Consider the following 18,251-nt stretch of genomic DNA (forward strand, 5'->3'; position numbering starts at 1 on the left):
TGCCCAGGTAGTAACTATTAAGGGTTTCATATAGGCCAGAGGAATTATTTCGCCATGAAGTCGGGCCGCGAAGGTTGGAGTTCTACGTGGCTTATCCAAATAACAAAGCCTCAGAGGGTTGCGTCCATGGAGAGCAGGCACTCAGCTGGGCGAGTCAGCTCAAGTTTCCTTGGCGAGAGCCAAACGGCCATGAAGTAGTTGTCGATGCAAATGAGAAAAGCAAGAGCCAGAACAGAGTAATTACTTCCTGCATTGGTCAAGGTGGGCTCTCTCGATTGTCTCGTAGCTAGCTGTGTGCTTCGCGCCCAAGTCCTTGCCCATCTATAGCTATCTAGAATAGACAGACAATCAGTCGGTAAAAAGCCATCCATACACAGAGACACGATTGATTACCCGAAGAAGTAAGCCGAGGGAATGTTCGTAACAACGACCGACTGGCTGTCCCTTTGTGTAAAAATACACAGACCAACTCTGATCAACTCACAACAAAGTGTAGAAACTATCTATCTCGTATTGCAGCGTCCCACACTGGCTCTCACGAGGCAAGGAGGCAGATACCGTTCTAACATCAAGCCATCTCTGCATTACTCATGTATCTATCCAACATTGCGTCTAGCTAGATTACAAGCCCAAGGACTCACTTGGCAGTCCACGAAGTCATTTATAGAAAGCAGACGCGCCTGTCATCAAATATCTAGCACTTACTAGGGAATGCTGGTAATCATGATTAAGGAAAGAAACCCCATTTCCAGTAGCGTCAAAACAATGTCATCACTCCTACCCACCCCCGGCTCTCCAAGTGACCAATTCGGAAGGAGTAGATGCGATGTGTTGGTTTAATAGAAAGAAGACAGACGTAGCCATAAGAGAAAAGTATAAGTAGACAGCGGGCATCTGCGAAAATGGATGGAAAGCGCCTCCGGTCCCAATGTTTTGTCGGCATTCTACCTGTGATGCCCGACCTAGACACCATGTGCGAAGAAGTGAAACTCCAGCAGTGCATGAGGAAGACAAGAAGTGTCTTGGGCGTGAGGAAAAGGGGAGGGGAGGAAGAGTGATGGCATCCCGCCCTGTTTTATATCTTTTCATCTTATCCAAGCAAGGCCAAGCGTGCTGTAATCGAGAGATATAAATCGATGCGTAGCAGAGCAAAGAAGGTCATAAACATAACGACGTAATTATGTGCCGATTACTCGGGAATAGCTTCGTTGGATGCCGCTGGGGGGGACTCGTCCTTCTTGCCCCAGCCGGAGGCCCAGCCTATCCAACTGGTTCGCTTGTTATTCTCCAGTTTGGCTTCATTGTTCTCCTGCACCAGGCGCAGAGGGCGGGGTTTGTTGCCCGCAAAGGTGGTTTGCTTCTCGTGATGGGACCGCGGAGGCGACTGCGAGGGAGGCGTGGTCAGGTCATTCGAGTCGCCGCTCGTGCTCGATGTTTCACTGCGCATGCCGGGGAAGTTTCCTGCCGTTGGCGCTTGCTGGCCGCTGGGTGCCCGTGCCGCCGCGTTGGGGTTGCCGCCGAAAAAGGTCTGCGAAGTTCGCGGGGTGCGAGGGGAGCCCAGGGGCGGGGAGATGGGGCCGTCTGGTCCCCTATACATCTGGTTGACCAGGTTGACGCCGGTGAACTGCTCACTCATCGGGCGCGCACGGCGAGTGCTGGAAGATCGAGTCAGATTCCCGATAGGAATGCTAGGCGCTGTCTCCGGATCGGTGTGTGCTGAATTGGCTGGCTGTGCCGAAGGCATGTAAGACATGGGCCTCGGTCTGGGCTTATTCGGGCCGACGGCCATGGTCTTGGCCCTTTGCAACAGCGATGCTCCGGAAGCGCCCTCCTTTGGCGGTGGGGGCGGAAGGTCTTTGTTGGTATTGGCGGTCAGTGGCTTGGGCTCGCTGGATGTGTCCAGAATGTGCTCAAAATCCTGGTGTTGGAGAAGTCTCTCAATAATCTTGTTGATGTAGAGCGTAAGCGCCTTGTTCTGATCTTTCATGGACTTGAGCTCTGACTCGAGGCGGCGGACCACTTCGTTGTCGTTGCCAGCGTCGGATGCATCCTCGGACAGCTCGTCCGCCAGGCTCGCGCCGCCAGACCGGCCCTCGAGAGCGTTGAGCGCATCCTGGTTGGCGGACACCCCCATATAGCTGAAATCATTCTTGGAGAAATCGCCGTTGAGAGTCTTCTCCTGGAGAAGCAGCTGGTAGCTTTCGTTGTCTTCCATCAGACGGGCGTTGGCCATGCGGGCTTCCATCAGAAGGCGTTCCACCTCCTGCAGCCTGCCGCCGCCCTGATTCTCGGACTCCACCAGCTTGATCTGGGCCTCGGCGAGTTCCAGTCTCAACGACTCAATCAGCTTGTCTTTTTGCAGCAAGATCTTGGAGTTGTTCCGGGAGTCGCTGCGGTTCAGAGACGAAGGAGGAGCGAAGCTGCCGTTGTCGACGTTAGGTGACGATGCTGCGGCTTGGAAATTGTCAGCTTCTGTTTTCTCAACGGTGGCCTGGTGAGGTGAAACTTACATTGCCGTGACGGACGACCGTCTTCGTCGTTGGCCCGTTGCGACAGGGTGTCCTTCAGTCTCTGGATGATGGTCTGCATCTCCTCCTCTCTGTTGGACATCTCTTCCTTCTCCTTGGTCATTGAGCTCCGCTCGGCCTCGTAAATCGCCTCCATCTCGCGCATCTTCTTGGCGGCGTCCCTCTTCTCGTTTTGCAGTGTCTCAATCTGCTCTTCTGCCTCGTGCACCCTCTCCTCCAGTTTGGAGGATTCCTTAATCGCATCGTCAAGTCTCGTCTGCAGCACTTCAGCCTGTTTCCTATATTGGTCGGAAGAGATCTCGGCCTTGGAGAGTCGCTCCTTGAGGTCATCCAACAGCGCAACGGTCTCGGCCCTCGCAGCCTCCTCGGCTTCGGCGTTGCCGTTGCCGTTGCCGTTACTCAGGACGGAATCTCTTCTGGCAGCAGCTGCCCGGGCGGACACAGGTGTCCCTGATCGAGCCGGCGCTCTACGCGCAGCAGAAGCAGCGGTGGGCGTGGAGGACCGCGTGGGTGTTCTCGCGGGAGATACAGAAGGCGACGACGCGGAATCTGTCGAAGACACGCGACCGACGCCCGCAGCGGGCGGTTTCTTTGCGGTGGCAGCGGACATGATAGTCGCAGAGGGCTTGTTGTTGTGGTTGTTGTTGATGCAGTTCGCAGCGGAGGGTAACCTGGGGAAACGGAGGGTAAGCGGGGGACCTCGTCGAACGGTTAGGAAAGAAAAAAAGAGGCAGCGGTCTAGCTGCGGTGCCGGGTGGGTTATTTCTGTAGTGACGACGTTACATTCCACAAAGTGAGAGAGAGAGAGAGAGAGAGAGAGAGAGAGAAAAGAAGAAGAAGAAAAAAGGCTATCCTACCAGGCGTATGCAATTCCCTATTCTTGGAACAACAGACGGCGAGGAAACACAACAGCAGAGAGTTGTCGATCGTTGGGCTACCCAGAAAATGTGAGTGTCAAATAGGAGTGCGGTGCAGAACGGGAGGGTGTGCAGCAGCAGCAGCTTTGCAAGCTTAAGTCGGTGTCAGACGGCCTCAGCCCCGGTAAGCACAGTTGGGTCTTTCGCGTTGGCCTGTTGGATCCTGGTAGGCGACAGGAGGTACAGCATGCGGGTGCATGTGTCTGTGTCTGTGTCGGTGTCGGTTGTCCAGTCCACAGGTTGTTCCAGTGAATCTCCGATATTTCGGGGCGGCTCCAGGGGGTCCAATTCGCTAGAGTGTTCAGTATTAAGGACGTGGCCTAGCTAGGAAACGGGATATGGAACGAGAACAATGCTTTTTTTCTTCTCTTGCTCTCCCAAGTCCCGACCCCGGCCGCTAATCGTTCTTCGCGTTGCTTGAGCGCTGCAGAACGAACGAACAAACAAACAGAGTCGGCCCCTCCCCATATCCACAAAGCCTATCTTTCGGAATGGCACTTTCGTGCCAGTCCATATTGGTCTGACTAGCGTGGTAGGTCAGGCAACGATAACCTTGTGCTACGTGCCCTGCGGATGCTATTCTCGATCGATGTTGTTCTCAGGCGTTCAGCTGGAACCTGTGGCGAAGCACTCGTTTCAGTCCCATCCCTTCGAAGCCCGACGCTCGTAGCTTAGGTGGATGACGGGAGATGGCTACCAGTGACAGGCTGTGGGTGGCCAACGCGGCGAATGAGATGCCGCACACGCCGTCTCGTCTTCACATGAGATGCGACGGAAAGTAGCCTATGGACAATCTTCCTCCTGTCAGCAGCCCCCTTCCAGTCTAGGCTTTTTCTTTGTTGCTGGCAGATAGATGGTAGGACCACAACTTTTTGCTGCATGAAGGAACAAACTTTCAGATATCCCATAGCGTTTGTAGATGCAACTTTAGCATCGCATTCTCAATGACGATAGCATGTAGATAGGCCGTGTAAAACGTTCTTTGCGAATAAGAGCATGCTATAGTCTGGATTGTTAAGAGCCAGGCATTGCCCTTGGGACAGGCAGCCCCCTGACTTACTTCGTCTTGAACTGCTCACTTCACTTTGGCCGGCTTGTTTGCTTTCCAAGGGAACAGTGTAGTTTGAATCCCGTCCGCAGACAGCGGCCAAGTTGTCCTAGAAGAACATGAAATTGATATGAGTCCTTCACGCCATGCGCCCCATCTATTCCCACCATACTCTCTCACAAGTAGAGTGCGGAGCCCATCGAGGAAAGTGGGCTCGGCCCGTCTTTGTACCCAAGGGATCCCCCGGGCCACTGGGTGACAATTTCGATGAGACCGGTCAGTACTCACCTCGGTGGGAACTGAGAAATTATCTTCATGTTGCCGTCAATGCAAGACTCGCGACGGCATTCCCGGTGAGATTAGGAACCGCTCCTTCACTTTTGACAATTAGCCAACCAATCTTGTCGAACGCCCCCCCCCACGCCCCCCCCCCCCCCCCCCTTCATTGGAGACAGTTCGGGAACTCATTGGATACCTGCCATGCCGTCGATTAATGGAACATTAGTCTGTCCGACATCATTTTTGACCTGAGCTTCGGTCCCGATATTTTACGCATAGGCACACAACGTTATAATGTGAAAGTTAGGAAAGAGTTCACATGCTACGCTGCGACATGAATCCTGCTGACATCAGGACTGGAATAACAATTTCACGAGTGGGACTCGTTACATGGCGGGGTAACAGGCGAGTATCTTCGATTGAAAGTGCCTCTGGTCATCAGTAGTCTTGTCCTGGCGACAAGACTGAGGTATCATAAAGGCATATCCCAAGCCGCGGTCCAAATTTGCGAATCGCATTTTCCTTATTTTATTGACCATGTTCCCCAACGCCGTTCCCAGCCAATCTGTGCTTCATCCACTTAGGCGACCTGATCGCTGAGAATGTCAGAGTCACCGGCGTCGAGGACCGCCATGGTGCCGCATCTGAAGATCTTTCCCAGAGCCGTACCCATCTCAATCTGTGTGGGACACTAGGTAAGCAGTTGTTCGCCCTCCGAAGTCTACTAGACTTCTTCGCTGGGTTGACCATGGGACCAGTGATCCGCAGGGTCCGTAGCAAGGCATTGAGCAATGCGCTCAGTTCGAGTGATGGATGTTCAACTTACGTTGGTGCCGCTGAAGTGATGGACGGGCGTCTTGGCCAACATGGCGTAGTACTCCAATTCGGACTTGCGAAGAGGAGGGGTGTTGCCAGCGATGAGGATGAGCCTGCGGAGTGTTAATCTTGGGCTCACATTAACAAGTTGTGTGTGGAAGGCGTACTTGGCCTTGCCGGTGCGCAGAGACTTCAGCGTGGACCTATGTTGTTGTTAGTCGCATGATCTATAGATTGACCGCAGTGCATGCTTACTTGTAGCCAAGAGTGACCTTTCCAGACTTGATGACCTAGGAATTGTTACTAAGACCGTCTCGAAACATGATCGTTCTGAACGTACCAAGGCAAGCTTGGAGTTGATGGAGTTCCTTTTTTTCTTGTTAGCACGTGGACATGGCAATCAAAAACGCGATGCAAGCAAAAATCCAAAGCGCAAGCGGTGCTTCGGGGAAGCCATGAGATCAGGATAACCTACTGGTCCTTCTTGCTCTTCTTAACGGGGGCCATCTTGGATGATTGTAAGGGGGATTTGGCGGGTAGATTGGTCGATGGGCGCTGGGCGGTGGTTGTCGTCGATGGTCATAAGAAGCAATCTTCAAGGCGAATTTTCAAAGTTTGGTTTTGTTGGAAGTGAAGCTCGCCCCGCACCGACTTCTTCCGTCTTGGCCAATCAGATCTCGTTCTTGGTACTCGCCATGTAGAAACCCTAACGCCGGCAATTACGCGAGCCCAAAGTGGGTCTGGTTTGGCCACCGGTTGCTTACCCAGCGTTCTGCTTTGAAATCAAAACTGCTTTTCGGTCTGACGCATCGTAGCAACCTTTACAAAAGTGAGTGACGCCCAAATTCCGGTCGAGTTCGACACCCATCCCACTAACCAACCACCAACAGCAGTAACGAGTGATCCCGTGAGATCTCAATACCGTCAAGATGGCCCGTCGTCCCGCTCGTTGCTACCGGTACTGCAAGAACAAGGTGAGCCGATTCCATCACACCCTGGTTCCCCGCGACGACGTCCGAGATACTACTACGACAAATTTGTGCATCGAAAGAGGAGGATTTGGACCTGGTCACCGAGAAGGGCTGGCATTACACGATGGAGCAACCGGATCGACTTGATGCAGCGACGTGAAATACTTGCGATGGACAAGGGTGCTCGTCGCGGTTTCCGGGGATGCCCTCTTCCGAAACAAGACATACTAATCTCCCGCCTCTCAGCCGTACCCCAAGTCCCGTTTCAACCGTGGTGTCCCCGACCCCAAGATTCGCATCTTCGATCTTGGCCGCAAGAAGGCTACCGTCGATGACTTCCCTCTCTGCATCCACATGGTCTCGAACGAGTACGAGCAGCTGAGCTCCGAGGCTCTTGAGGCCGCCCGTATTTGCGCCAACAAGTACTTCGTCAAGACCGCCGGAAAGGAGTCGTTCCACCTTCGCGTCCGCGCCCACCCCTTCCACGTCGTCCGTATCAACAAGATGTTGTCTTGCGCCGGTGCCGATAGACTTCAGACTGGTATGCGTGGTGCCTGGGGTAAGCCCAATGGCACTGTCGCCCGTGTCAACATTGGCCAGATTATCATGAGCGTTCGCACTCGTGACTCCAGTACGTTTTACCTAAACTGCTCACGCTGAACGACGTCACTAATGCTCTTCTGCAGACAAGGCCGTCGCTCTCGAGGCTCTTCGCCGCTCCCAGTACAAGTTCCCCGGTCGCCAGAAAATCATCATCTCCAAGAACTGGGGCTTCACCCCCCTCCGCCGCGAGGAGTACCTCGAGAAGAAGGCTGCTGGCCGCGTCAAGGTTGACGGTGCTTACGTCCAGTTCCTTGCCAACCACGGCTCTCTCGAGCAAAACATGAAGCGCTTCCCCGACGCCTTTGCCTCCGAGGCTTAAGGTGTGGGATTCGTGTTTCTTTCGGGATTTGGGTTTCTACAGGCTGGCGTCTAAAGTGGTTGCATGTCAACATGATGGGAGTCATGCTGCGGCATACTCTAGATAGGAATTCAATCATTGGCACTTGACAGACTTGCCCCTCTACCGTCACGACGAACGAGATCTGGAATGGGAAAAATGATTCGCGGATTAGGATAGTAGGCAGGCTTCGAAGGAGGCTCAATGTGAAGAACATATCGGGCTGACGAAATATCCTTGACAAATTTCCGGAACAAGTAGACGCGGAAGGTGGCACCCAAGGCCGAATCTAAGATGATGTCAATCTCGAACCGTACGTGTCGGGTGAGGACGGTTTGGCCCGTGGATCACCCGTGTGGCAATGAATGACACCATGTGGACACGTTCTCGTCTAGGTCACGTAGACGAAACCCATCTGCCCAGCTGCGCCTGGATGTCTTAACGAGGAGAATCTTTGAAAGTGGCTACGTTGTGGCTCCCTCCATCTGAGTAACAGAGATGAAGCGCAGTTTGAAGCTGTGGTGTACGCGATGGAGGCTATTGGAGGCAATAACGACAGTGTCCGACATAGGTCGAGTGGTAGAGTTTCTGGATCCGCGAAATGACTGACAGTGATAAGCAAGCGCAACAGCACAAAAAAAAAAAACCCCCGCCTCGAGCTGGTATTCCACATAGGCTATAATAACAAGCAGTTGCACGAAAACGATGGCTCCTCACCATATATACTGCCTTCCAGTGCGAGCTGTTTTCTTTCGGAGCCAGTGCAGGAACAGCACGGCCAACCGCCTGAACCTTTCAGCCCCTACCAGGGGTGCAGATAGGTGCAAGCGCAGGTGCAGACGGGCAGATCGCAGACCACCTGGGCAAACGGCAGGGGCGATGTCTACTGGCGCTCAAACGTTAGTGGGGATGGGACGACGTGCAGACGCCCACGGAAGAGCGCGTGGAGGTTGAATGCTGCCGTAGCGACTTTCGGAGCTAACGTTCAGTGCTCGAAGGGGCGGCGGCGGCGATGGGCGGCGATCAGGTCCCACCGAGATCCCAGGTGACCTGAATGAAGTTATCGGGATTTCGGATGGTGTTCGGTGTGAGACTTAGGGACTTTGAGACCTTGATTGAGGCTTGGAGCACGCTGAGATGCCACCAAAAGAACCTTGGAACACCTTCTTGATGGGTTTTTCGGTTTTGTTGGTTGAGGCAAATTCGGTACTGGAGCGTTGGGCCTTGCTTTTCCTCAGGTTCACGACTCGCGACAGGTTCGAGAATTCTTCCCAAGCTTGCCCCGAAAGTCGGGATAGGGGGCGATGACAGTCCGAGGATGTGCGAGAGTCAGTCCTGGGCGCATCGGAGTGGGACGGGGGCTGTTGGACGAGTCTTGCCCCTCTTCTTTCCCCCTTCCATTTTTCTCGTCGAAGGGCCGAAGCCTCGGAATGGAAGGGCATTGATCTCGGTGATAAGTTGATGGAGTTGGTATGGGATTCCTGGCCTAGAGACTTTTTCTAGAATTCGCGAATGGGGCACGCAGATGTGCATCGCAGCATGGCATGGATATGCTTGTTTTGGGGGGCAAATATTGCCGTCAACGTGACCCCCCCGACATCGTTTGGTTGAGCCAGTATGGCAGTCCACCACTCATATCTCCAGTTCGTACAAGTTTGGCAGCGGGATGGATGGAGGCAAGAGAGAGAAAGTCCAGGTAAGGAGGCACTCATGGTTCTGGCCCGCAAGAGTGATTCGCAAAAAGCTAGAAATGACATGAACATTATTTGACCTTGCTTGGTTCCGCTGTCCGGACACGAAGTATTCAAGAAACAAACAGAGTTCATAGCTTTCCCTTCCCCATTCAAGTCCTACCGCCATGTCTCAGCATGGTACGCCGCTCTGAGCGCATCCGAAGTATTGCAGACGGGAAGGTGTGGCAGACTTGCTCAGCGCGGCCAGTGGCCAGGCAGCCTGAAGAGGGGCCCCAACACGCCATCCCAGCAAGGTGCAGCGCGCAGCGTCAGTTGGTTCATGCCTAGCTGCCCTGGTGAGTGGGTTGTCAGTGTCAGGACACGGCCGTCCATCAAAATGGTGATGATCTCGTTCTTGCGTGCCTCCGCTTCTCAGAACTCGTCATGCCCCCTTTTTTCTCCCTTTTCCTTTTCGTTTGTTTGTATGCTGCCTCTTCCTCTCAAGTCCGTTGAATGTCCTAGGTAGAGTCATGAATTAAAGTCAAAGGTTCCTTGGAGGAGAAAGGAGTTGATTATGGTTTGTCCTTGGATCCCTTGCCCGCTGCACGCGATCACATCATCCACCCACCACTTATCTCTGGTCTGACTCTGCGCGCCCTTGCCCCCCTTCCAGTGGCATCCTGTGGCTCCCCCAATCTCTCAATCTACCCTCCCTCTCCGAATCTCCTGGCTGGACATGTGTTGTCTGGGAACACCGCGCCTGTTCCGCCCTTCCTCCGAGTTCGCCCATACACTTCGGGGTTACTCGTAACGGCGTGCGGTTCCAAGGTACATGACCGAAGTGGGAGGTGCAGTACTTGGCCCGCTCTTCCTCGGTGACGCCTTAATCAGTGACAGTGACAGACCCAGTCCGTCATCCTCTCTCTCTCTGTTTGGTCCGGCCCCCAAGAGAACCCACCCCTCCCTACCCCCCCAAGGGCCCTTATCCTCTTATCACCCATCCCGCATTCTTCCTTCCTTCTTGTCGTTTGTTGGTCCCAGTAGTTTGCTGCCACATATATCCGCCGCGTAGCCTACATCTGACCGATCTTTGACCTCTCTCCTATTTTGAACCTTTTGACCAGCCTCGAACGTGAACTCGTTCCCAGATTCCATCGATACCGAGACGTTGTCAAACAACGAACGGACGACACGCTACGGATACGGCGCAGCTATCGAGACGTCACTGCGATATCGTGACTGCGACTGGGGGGCCTTATCGTAGTTGCTTCCCCTTATCGAACGAACACATCCATACCTACCTTTTACCTCCGGCCTCTGGTTGTGTCCTTCCTTCGGCCAACTTGACGAGTTGGCAATAAAGCGTACAACATGGCTTTCCATCAACCTACCCGGCGGCCGTCCCAGCTACGTGCCGCTCGTCCTTTGCACGACGAGGAGCGAGACGTTCCCCAGCTCCATATTCAAGACCCAGCTGCCACCGACACTTCCCACTCGTGGGTGCTATTCGAGCCCGCCGATGACGCGACAACAACCTCTTATCTCAGCGAAGAGGAGGAGTCGCTCCCCACACCGGGCCGGTCAAGGCTTAGTGATATAGGCAGCCTCAATACTTTCCTACACTCGGCCCGCGACACCGAGTCGCGGCGGTCGGGCGCCCTTTCCAGTGCTATTGACGAAGAGTCGGTCGAAGATGACGCCGAACTCGACAGTCTTGACAGTCACCTGCCCGAGTTTCGGACAGTCCCAAGCCTCTATACACAGTCTGCGGGTGCTGCCGCGGCCCAAAGCGTCCCTGTGCTTCCTGCCCATGATGGCTTGGGCTCTTTCAGGTTAGATAGCCCCGAGGTGCAGGAGCAGATTTACGCCTTTGAGAGATTCAACCCTAAGCGAGTGCGAAGGCGTCGTGAGAGTCTCGAGCTGGCCCATCTTGAGATGGAAGTCGAGCAAGAGCAAGAGACACACAAGATGCAGAGGATCGAGGCCTGGCGTCTGGAGCAGAGTCGCATCCTTCTGGAAGAGATCAGCAGGGAGACCAGACGCCGCCGCCTGTCGATGGCCTCTGTCAGGCCAACTGTGACGGCCGAGGAGAAGGTGGCCGAGGATGTTGCAAGCTTAAGTGCGATCGGGAACGAAGACGATGCCGACAGCATGGACTGGCACTATGAGTCGACTGACACCAAGGATGACGAGCGAGGGCTACTCGTCAAAATTACCCGCAAGGTCCTCAACGACCTGGGCATCGACGAGAGGTTACTCTCGTTTCTGCTCGGAGAGCGACTTTTGTCAGATGATGACCTGTCAACGACACCCACGGCGGGCGTAGATTTGCCTAGCACGCCCAGTCAGGAGACCAATGACTCATCTTGGCAGCTGCGGGCGTTGGATCGCATCGCAAAAGAGCTCGGCCTGATGGTCAACCAGCTGTCGCATCACCATCCTGGGGCCTTCTCGACATACACTGGCATGCAACAGATGCCCATTCCATATGCCGGCTTGCCGGTCATTCCAGAATCGGGCGCTAACACGCCAATTGCTCCCCGGGCACAGGAAGTGTCCACAAAGATGCCCGAGTTCCAACCAACAATGGTTCAACACGCGCGCCCCATCAACATCCCCTCCCGGGCCCAGTCGGATCCTCCCGTCCCACTGACTAGGGATGAGTCAACCCCATTACCCGTGTCTTTCACACAAGAGGAGTGGGAGCAAGACCTGGACGTCAACCTCGTCTTCAGATACCTGCGATCCCGCTTCAGTTCGCGGTCGGCACCATCCTCTGCCTTTACAACCGGTACTTCCCACCTTGCCACCTCAAGCACGCCAGACACAGCAGCTAAGGCCGCGCGGGTGCGCCAGCATCACCCGCTCGTCTCCCGAGCCCGACCAGTGGAGCGCAGGACGTTCAAGGCGACAGCACCGTCTAGCCCCGCTGCTATGCGGCACGCGTCCAGCTGTGCTAGCCAGAGCACACGGAGGTCGGCGAGACGCAGCAGCGTTTCGTCTCGTCACTACTGGGATATTGGGGGTTCCCTTGGTACGGGGTCAGTCATCGCTTCGGTTGGCCCCATGGGAAGCTGGGGCGAGGTCTGAACACACCAGATATTCCACGGCAGGGTTGGGAGTTATTCGCTACTTTATTCACAACACATGTGTATTATTACATGAATCAGCAGGAGGCGACGGGAAGTCTTACGTTCTCAATGTGTGTTGTAAGGGGGCTAGCATTCGCATATTATTACAACCACAAAGGTTTGGTTAGAGTTGGTTATTAGGCGTTCCTATAGAAAGTAGGTAAACAATGTCAGGCCTCCATAATAAAAAGGTATCTTTATGATTACTGCACAATCATAACTGGTGACATAAGCTTGGCAAACAACGCTATCTGCAGGTGATACATAGACGGTGGTTTAAAATGTCACTACTTACCTCAACAGGTAAGAAGACATGCCATGCCGTAAATGCATAGCCCATTCCAACGGTCCTTCTTTCGGAAGTACCGACCGGACGGTAGCAGATGCGGATCTTGGCTCCGGGCCAGACTACGGACGGGAAGGAAGTGATGGCGTGTCAGCGTGCGCACGCGTATGACCGAACAGATCTCTCACGACATGACCGTACGGCGTGGCTTGCGTGGTTCACAGACACGCGTCCCAAAAAGCGCATTGTTCATCCCTCAATTCGTCGTCATAACATCCACAGCTGTCCACCCTGTACTATTTGTCGCAAGACACAGGGATATTTTCATCATCACCATCTCCCTCCCATCGATTGCACCGAGCCAACGATGTATCCTGAGGCTTTGACTGAGATTGCACAAACCGTCTAACGGTCGAGTCCAGCCACGTCCCGGCCAGTCATGTCGGACGCCTCGCCTTCAACGGGTCGACGGGGCGGACCCCTTATGGCTTCAAATGAACAGCGTCACCGAGTGTCAGCCTGGCACCTGGGAGACCCATGCAATATGCATATCTACTTAGGTAGGTCCTTCATCCACCGCTCGTCACCTGGTCTTGCCGCCTCGAGGATTGAAGGGAGGGGGGAAGGCGCAATTCACCAAGCGGAAAAGGCGTGCTTGCCACAGCCCCAGAATCTGATTGCAAAAGAAAAGAAAAGACAAAAAAAGAAAAAGGTCGGGCGCTCCGGCAATCCAACCAAACCGAGTCAATGACTGCCATGCCTGTTGCGTCCTTCCATCTCTGGAATGGAACAAGCGGTCTCGTCGTTGCTTTTTCGGCTTTCCACCCACCCCCTTCACGCCCATCCCTCAAAGGGTGGTCCGCGTGCAACTGGATTGTAGGACGCGTTATTTGGGGCTAGGAGAGAGGACAAGGGGAGAGGAGACGTAAGTCATTGCAGGAGAATCAACTCCTGGTGTCTGGTGATGGCAAGCTATGCTGTCGGAGCTGCAACTCTTAGATATACAAACAAACCTCTGCATCCCAAGGACGCTGGGATGGAGAAAAACAAGCAATACCGTATACTACCTAGATTGTGTTAGTATCTAGTTATCTCTGAGGCACTTATGTAGGCAGCAAGTATGAGAGCGCGAGGGCGGGTAGAGTCGCACAGGGTGGGGGCTATTTGACCAATTGGATACGTAGCAAGGGTACGCAAGCCACCAGCACACTTTAACTTACGGCAGCGAGACGCGTTCTCTATTCCTCATCCCCCTGCGTGGGACCTTTGCAACCGTCGTGGTCGGTTAAGGAACTGGAGCGGGATCGCCTGTGGATGCACACCTTCCACAGCGGACTACGGCCAACTGCCGCATAGTAAGAGGGACAAAGTAAACGGGTTACTCGCCATGCTTAGCGTGGGCTTCCACTCATACGCACATGGCGACAAGCCTGTTCTGACAGACAGCAAACGGAAAGGCTTGGGACAGGACTTGGATTACCAGGAAACCTGCAGCTCTTCGTCGAGTCATCCTGCCAGCCTGCACCTGCATTGGCAGCCATGCTCCTCCCGATAAGACTGTGACCTTGGGAGAGTTCCTTGAACTGTTCATTTTCTCCACATTTTCTCCGTTGCGCGCGTTCCTTCCCCCACCATCATCAACCAACACGTCCTCGCTCCCGTCCGTACCTAGTGCTTCTGCTGCCCAATCCAGTGGCCGCCTTACTTTCGATCAACAACACCTCGTCCTCCACCACTGCATCGTCCGCCAGGCTTGTCTGTCCGCCTGTTACTTTTCACCAGTCGCGCATCTATTCCCAGAAATTGGCGCATGCAAATATAAAGGACGATCCCCTTCCGCAGTTTGTTCTGCTGCACCAGACCTATCTTTCGTATAATTAATCCGTTGCGGGTGCGTTTGCTTTGAACCTGAGGATCATCCCGATCGGCTTGCGAATGCCAACTTTCCTACCTAATCTGGACATTTATACCGTACCAGGACAGCGGAAATCGAGCTAACGGCCATAGCAGCTGCAATGTTCTAGGTCTCTCGGATTGCGACCCTGCCGGGCCTGATTTTGGGCCGCGTAGGGATTTTCTCTTCCTCCTCTCTTCCGACATCTCCTTCTCCCAACCTCTAACATCAACATCAACATCGTCGAAATCCCATCTCAATTCATCTCATCAACCTCGAGCTCCCACGCCCGCCCTGTCTCCGTCCGATCCCCACTGCCCAACTTCCCCGATGAATGTCGCTGCCGCCAATGGCAACGACACCACTTGACCCCCCTCTGCCGGGTTCCTCATTCTTCGACATCTACAACGATGGCGCTGCCCAGCGCAGCCCCGTCCTTCTGCCCGGAGGAGCCTGCAACTACGTGGACTTGACGCCCGGTGCTAGTGGAGCCAAGTGTGGATGCCGTCGTTTCTGGAGCCGTTTCGCCGTTGGGAGGATGTATACGGATAACCTGGGTACTGACAGCTCCGTGTGGTGTATGTGTTCGCATCACGCCTGCTTTCACGATGATGGACGCGCCGCGAGCGAAGCGCCGGCGCCCACATTCATCCACACGCCCGTAGCGCAGGTTGTCGGCCATGAGAACGAGAGACCAAAGATGCCCAGAGAGCCCCTCAGTCCCGTCCAGTTGCCGGATATGTCCTTTCGGATGCCTGCCGGATTCGCGCCGACCATGGAATTCATGAACCTGGATGCTGCCATGATACTATCCCCAAACAAACCCAAGGAACCCAGGCCTCTTCGACCGGATGATTCTACACCTCGCCCGGAATCGACTCTTCAGGACACGTTAAGCTGGGGCGATTTCATCCAGTCCCAGCCCGGACATACTGCGTTACCGCCCATACCGGCCCAGTGTCTAATGCAATCTCAGCCCAGCTCCGCAGCATCATCCAGTCAGGCCCGTTACCTTCGTCCGTTTGCTGGGAAAGGCCTCCAGACACTAAGTGGTGTTGCTGCATCTCATGTACGATCTCCACAAAGGGACACGTTCCAGGATGCTAAAACAGCCGCCGAACATGATCAATCGGCCAAGGACGGTACCGGGACAGCGGCTCCTCACAGCGAGCATGGCGCGGATACTCCTAGGGCTCCTCAATTTCCTTGCGCCGTTGAAAAAGTTGACGCCGTATTTGCTGGACCTTCCCGAGATACCTTTCGACATCTTTCCGATACTGTTCAAGGACACGAACACCGGCTCGAGAGGCTAGAAAATGTTTCCTTCTCCGCTGCTGGTCACGAGGAGTGCCACGAGAAGCACGACGCTACTGACCTCCGCGTGACTGACCTTGAAGTCCGCGTCGAGGAGGTTGAAAAGCTCATGAACGATAATGGTAGTACTACAGTCCGCCGTGCCGACCGCCAAACATTTGACGAGTCTACCAACAGTGTCCTCTCAGTTGCGACCAGCACCACCACTGCCCGGGCCGGCCACTCGGGCGAGATACTCGGTCAGATTGAATCCCTGCAGGCTCAGATTTCCCAGCTTCAGTCGCTACTCTCTACGACTGCGCGACCTTGGGAAATCGAGGTTGTGTTTCTACCTTTCCCATTGAAGAGGATCTGGCAGGAGCTTTTGGATTTCAAGTCGGATGGTCCGTCGAGCTTGGACGAGTGGACACAAATGCCCAACACCATGAGCTCCGCGACTCTGAGGGCACAGTCGCCCTTTTGTGCCGAGTGGGCTGATCCCGGCCATGACTATGAATGGCTGATGGCCAAGGCGTGTAGTCCTACGAGCATCATCAACAAGAGACTGGAAAGCCGCGGCCTCGTGCGAACCATCTCCGTCAAGGGATCCGATGCCAGAAGTGTACAGGCCGCAATGCACGCTGCCTTTGGTACCACCTTTTCCGAGCTATCGGACAGCTCACGTTCGACTTCACGACAGCGCGGTCTCGACAGCAAGACGAGCCGCTTTTTGGGCCTACAACAACCATGGGTTCCCCTCCGCAAGATTCACAAAGACTCACGACTTCGATTCTTGACCCCGGCAGAGATGATCACGCCTGCTATCTGGGATGTCTCGTTTCTCAATTCGGTCATCATGCGGTCCTCCGAGCCTCGTCTTTTCATCACCCAACCGGATGCCTATCTCCAGGATCTGCCCGCATACGAGAGTGGCTGGAACTGGCAACGCCTCCGAGAGATCAGCCGATTTTACCCAGACTTACATGCAACTGTACCCGAGGCTGATGCACGAGAGGACTACTGGGTGCAGAATGACCAGCTCGACGAGACCCCAAGCGCACAGTCGTCTCTCAGCATGCGACAAGCCGGTCAGCGGGTGCCAACTTCTCCTTCCTTACATCAAATTGCGATGCAATCTTCAATGCGGTCCTCTAGTCCCATGATGAACCGTGGCCAGACACCCGCGAGGGAGAGAAGAGCCTCCAAACTTCCGTATATCCGCACCGCCTCGCTACCTCCCGCAGTTCCCGCAACCTTTTCACCGTCGCAGCAAATAAAACGTCGCGTGTCGTCCTTCGGACAACAAAGAGCAGCAATTCATATGCGAACCAGCCCTCCGAATATTTCAACAGCTTACAAACGACGCCGAACCCGATCTCCAAGCCGTCCCCTTAACACGCCGCGCTGGACCATATCGCCAAGTCCTATGCCTGGTGTGATACCCTCCGAAGAGCGCCACCCATCGACTCGCGGTATCACGCCACACTACTACGCTACGCCATACAGCAACGCGCCTCTAACTGAGACACGTCCGCGCGGTTCGGGCGGTGTCGTGGACGGTTCTCCCACGGAAGATGACGAAAACCTGGACCCTGACTACGGAAGCACGAACCCGTATGATGACGACGAGGAGAGCAACTACAGCGTCGAGATGGTGGCTCAACCAGTACCAGTACAGGAACGCGACTCATCGTATGCGCGGCAAATCCAGTTGCCTGAGGATGAGCCTTGGCCAGGCATCGAGGACCAGGACCATATATCGGACGGCGAAAACATCGACCCACTCTTCTCCCCGACGGCCGAGGACGATGTCCACTCAGAAGTGAGCAGCCAGCCGTCTGAGTATCCCAGTACTCAGCGCGGCTGGCAGGTCCCTGGCACCGATGGCGAAGTCGGCTTCCGCATCCACGAAGATAACGATCGGATGCAAGGCTGGAACTAGGAAAGAAATTGTTGCTTTTCTCACACATTTTGCCACTTATTTAATGACGATGACGCAGCGAGTTTGGGACTTTGAACTGTCATATCAACCATATACATTGGCATTTCTCGCGGGCGTTCACGAGGAGTTATGCAGTCCTTAGGCTCGGCTGCTTTTCCTTAGGGTGCGGTCCAACAGCGACTAGACAATGAGGAGATGAAGATACGGGTTTCTTCAGTTAGTTTGAAGGAGGAGGCCGGAGAAGCTACATCTTCGTTTGCATAGGACCGTACGTCTGTTGGGTTGTATGCTGAATTGACGGATCCTTGGAAAAGTGGTTTGTTTTGCCGTATGTCATGATAACCGGGCAAGCTGGAACGGCCCGCGGCCACACCCGGCTTTGATACTCCTCCTTGTTGTATAACTAGAACAGAAACTCCTCCAAATGATACAATTTGCAACCCGTAACGTCCGGGCCTCGTCGTCAGTGCCCAACACTGCGGCGTGATATCGCCAGAGTTGGACATGAATATACCACTAGGCCCCGTCCACGC

The 18,251-nt window shown here is 54.4% G+C and overlaps 5 protein-coding genes across 5 annotated transcripts; 3 read left to right on the forward strand and 2 right to left on the reverse strand.

Annotated features, from left to right (window-relative positions):
• Positions 1-517: 517 nt before the first annotated feature.
• On the reverse strand, positions 518-3,522 carry CDEST_13654 (uncharacterized protein). Its single transcript, XM_062929810.1, has 3 exons — positions 3,386-3,522; positions 2,511-3,199; positions 518-2,454 (listed from the first exon to the last, which is right to left on the reverse strand). Exons 2-3 carry the CDS (start codon positions 3,136-3,138, stop codon positions 1,190-1,192), a joined length of 1,893 nt encoding a protein of 630 aa, XP_062785861.1. The 5' UTR covers positions 3,139-3,199; positions 3,386-3,522; the 3' UTR covers positions 518-1,189.
• Positions 3,523-5,144: 1,622 nt separating this feature from the next.
• CDEST_13655 (Putative ribosomal protein eL8/eL30/eS12/Gadd45) lies at positions 5,145-6,219 on the reverse strand. The gene is made up of 6 exons (XM_062929811.1): positions 6,064-6,219; positions 5,929-5,956; positions 5,844-5,878; positions 5,756-5,791; positions 5,599-5,701; positions 5,145-5,451 (listed from the first exon to the last, which is right to left on the reverse strand). The coding sequence occupies exons 1-6, from the start codon at positions 6,093-6,095 to the stop codon at positions 5,353-5,355; spliced, it is 333 nt and encodes a 110-aa protein (XP_062785862.1). The 5' UTR covers positions 6,096-6,219; the 3' UTR covers positions 5,145-5,352.
• A 157-nt stretch (positions 6,220-6,376) lies between these two features.
• On the forward strand, positions 6,377-7,767 carry CDEST_13656 (Putative large ribosomal subunit protein uL16). The gene is made up of 4 exons (XM_062929812.1): positions 6,377-6,417; positions 6,479-6,562; positions 6,806-7,190; positions 7,246-7,767. Exons 2-4 carry the CDS (start codon positions 6,518-6,520, stop codon positions 7,479-7,481), a joined length of 666 nt encoding a protein of 221 aa, XP_062785863.1. The 5' UTR covers positions 6,377-6,417; positions 6,479-6,517; the 3' UTR covers positions 7,482-7,767.
• A 2,027-nt stretch (positions 7,768-9,794) lies between these two features.
• On the forward strand, positions 9,795-12,475 carry CDEST_13657 (uncharacterized protein). The gene has a single exon (XM_062929813.1). It carries the CDS (start codon positions 10,544-10,546, stop codon positions 12,260-12,262), a length of 1,719 nt encoding a protein of 572 aa, XP_062785864.1. The 5' UTR covers positions 9,795-10,543; the 3' UTR covers positions 12,263-12,475.
• A 1,741-nt stretch (positions 12,476-14,216) lies between these two features.
• CDEST_13658 (uncharacterized protein) lies at positions 14,217-18,162 on the forward strand. The gene has a single exon (XM_062929814.1). The coding sequence runs from the start codon at positions 14,818-14,820 to the stop codon at positions 17,716-17,718; it is 2,901 nt and encodes a 966-aa protein (XP_062785865.1). The 5' UTR covers positions 14,217-14,817; the 3' UTR covers positions 17,719-18,162.
• The last annotated feature ends 89 nt before the right edge of the window (positions 18,163-18,251 follow it).

This window comes from Colletotrichum destructivum, chromosome 9, assembly GCF_034447905.1.
Source record: "Colletotrichum destructivum chromosome 9, complete sequence".
Classification (NCBI taxonomy): Eukaryota; Fungi; Ascomycota; class Sordariomycetes; order Glomerellales; family Glomerellaceae; genus Colletotrichum; species Colletotrichum destructivum.

Bases quoted from the DNA above. Each gene is read 5' to 3' on its own strand.
- CDEST_13654 (XM_062929810.1), bottom strand. From the start codon at position 3,138: ATGTCCGCTGCCACCGCAAAGAAACCGCCCGCTGCGGGCGTCGGTCGC. The intron at 2,455-2,510 runs GTAAGTTTCACC...ACAATTTCCAAG, and splicing joins CGGTCGTCCGTCACGGCAAT to CCGCAGCATCGTCACCTAAC.
- CDEST_13655 (XM_062929811.1), bottom strand. From the start codon at position 6,095: ATGGCCCCCGTTAAGAAGAGCAAGAAGGACCA. The intron at 5,879-5,928 runs GTACGTTCAGAA...AACAATTCCTAG, and splicing joins TCAACTCCAAGCTTGCCTTG to GTCATCAAGTCTGGAAAGGT. The intron at 5,452-5,598 runs GTAAGTTGAACA...TGTCCCACACAG, and splicing joins ATCACTTCAGCGGCACCAAC to ATTGAGATGGGTACGGCTCT.
- CDEST_13656 (XM_062929812.1), top strand. From the start codon at position 6,518: ATGGCCCGTCGTCCCGCTCGTTGCTACCGGTACTGCAAGAACAAG. The intron at 6,563-6,805 runs GTGAGCCGATTC...CCCGCCTCTCAG, and splicing joins ACCGGTACTGCAAGAACAAG to CCGTACCCCAAGTCCCGTTT. The intron at 7,191-7,245 runs GTACGTTTTACC...GCTCTTCTGCAG, and splicing joins CGTTCGCACTCGTGACTCCA to ACAAGGCCGTCGCTCTCGAG.
- CDEST_13657 (XM_062929813.1), top strand. From the start codon at position 10,544: ATGGCTTTCCATCAACCTACCCGGCGGCCGTCCCAGCTACGTGCCGCT.
- CDEST_13658 (XM_062929814.1), top strand. From the start codon at position 14,818: ATGTCGCTGCCGCCAATGGCAACGACACCACTTGACCCCCCTCTGCCG.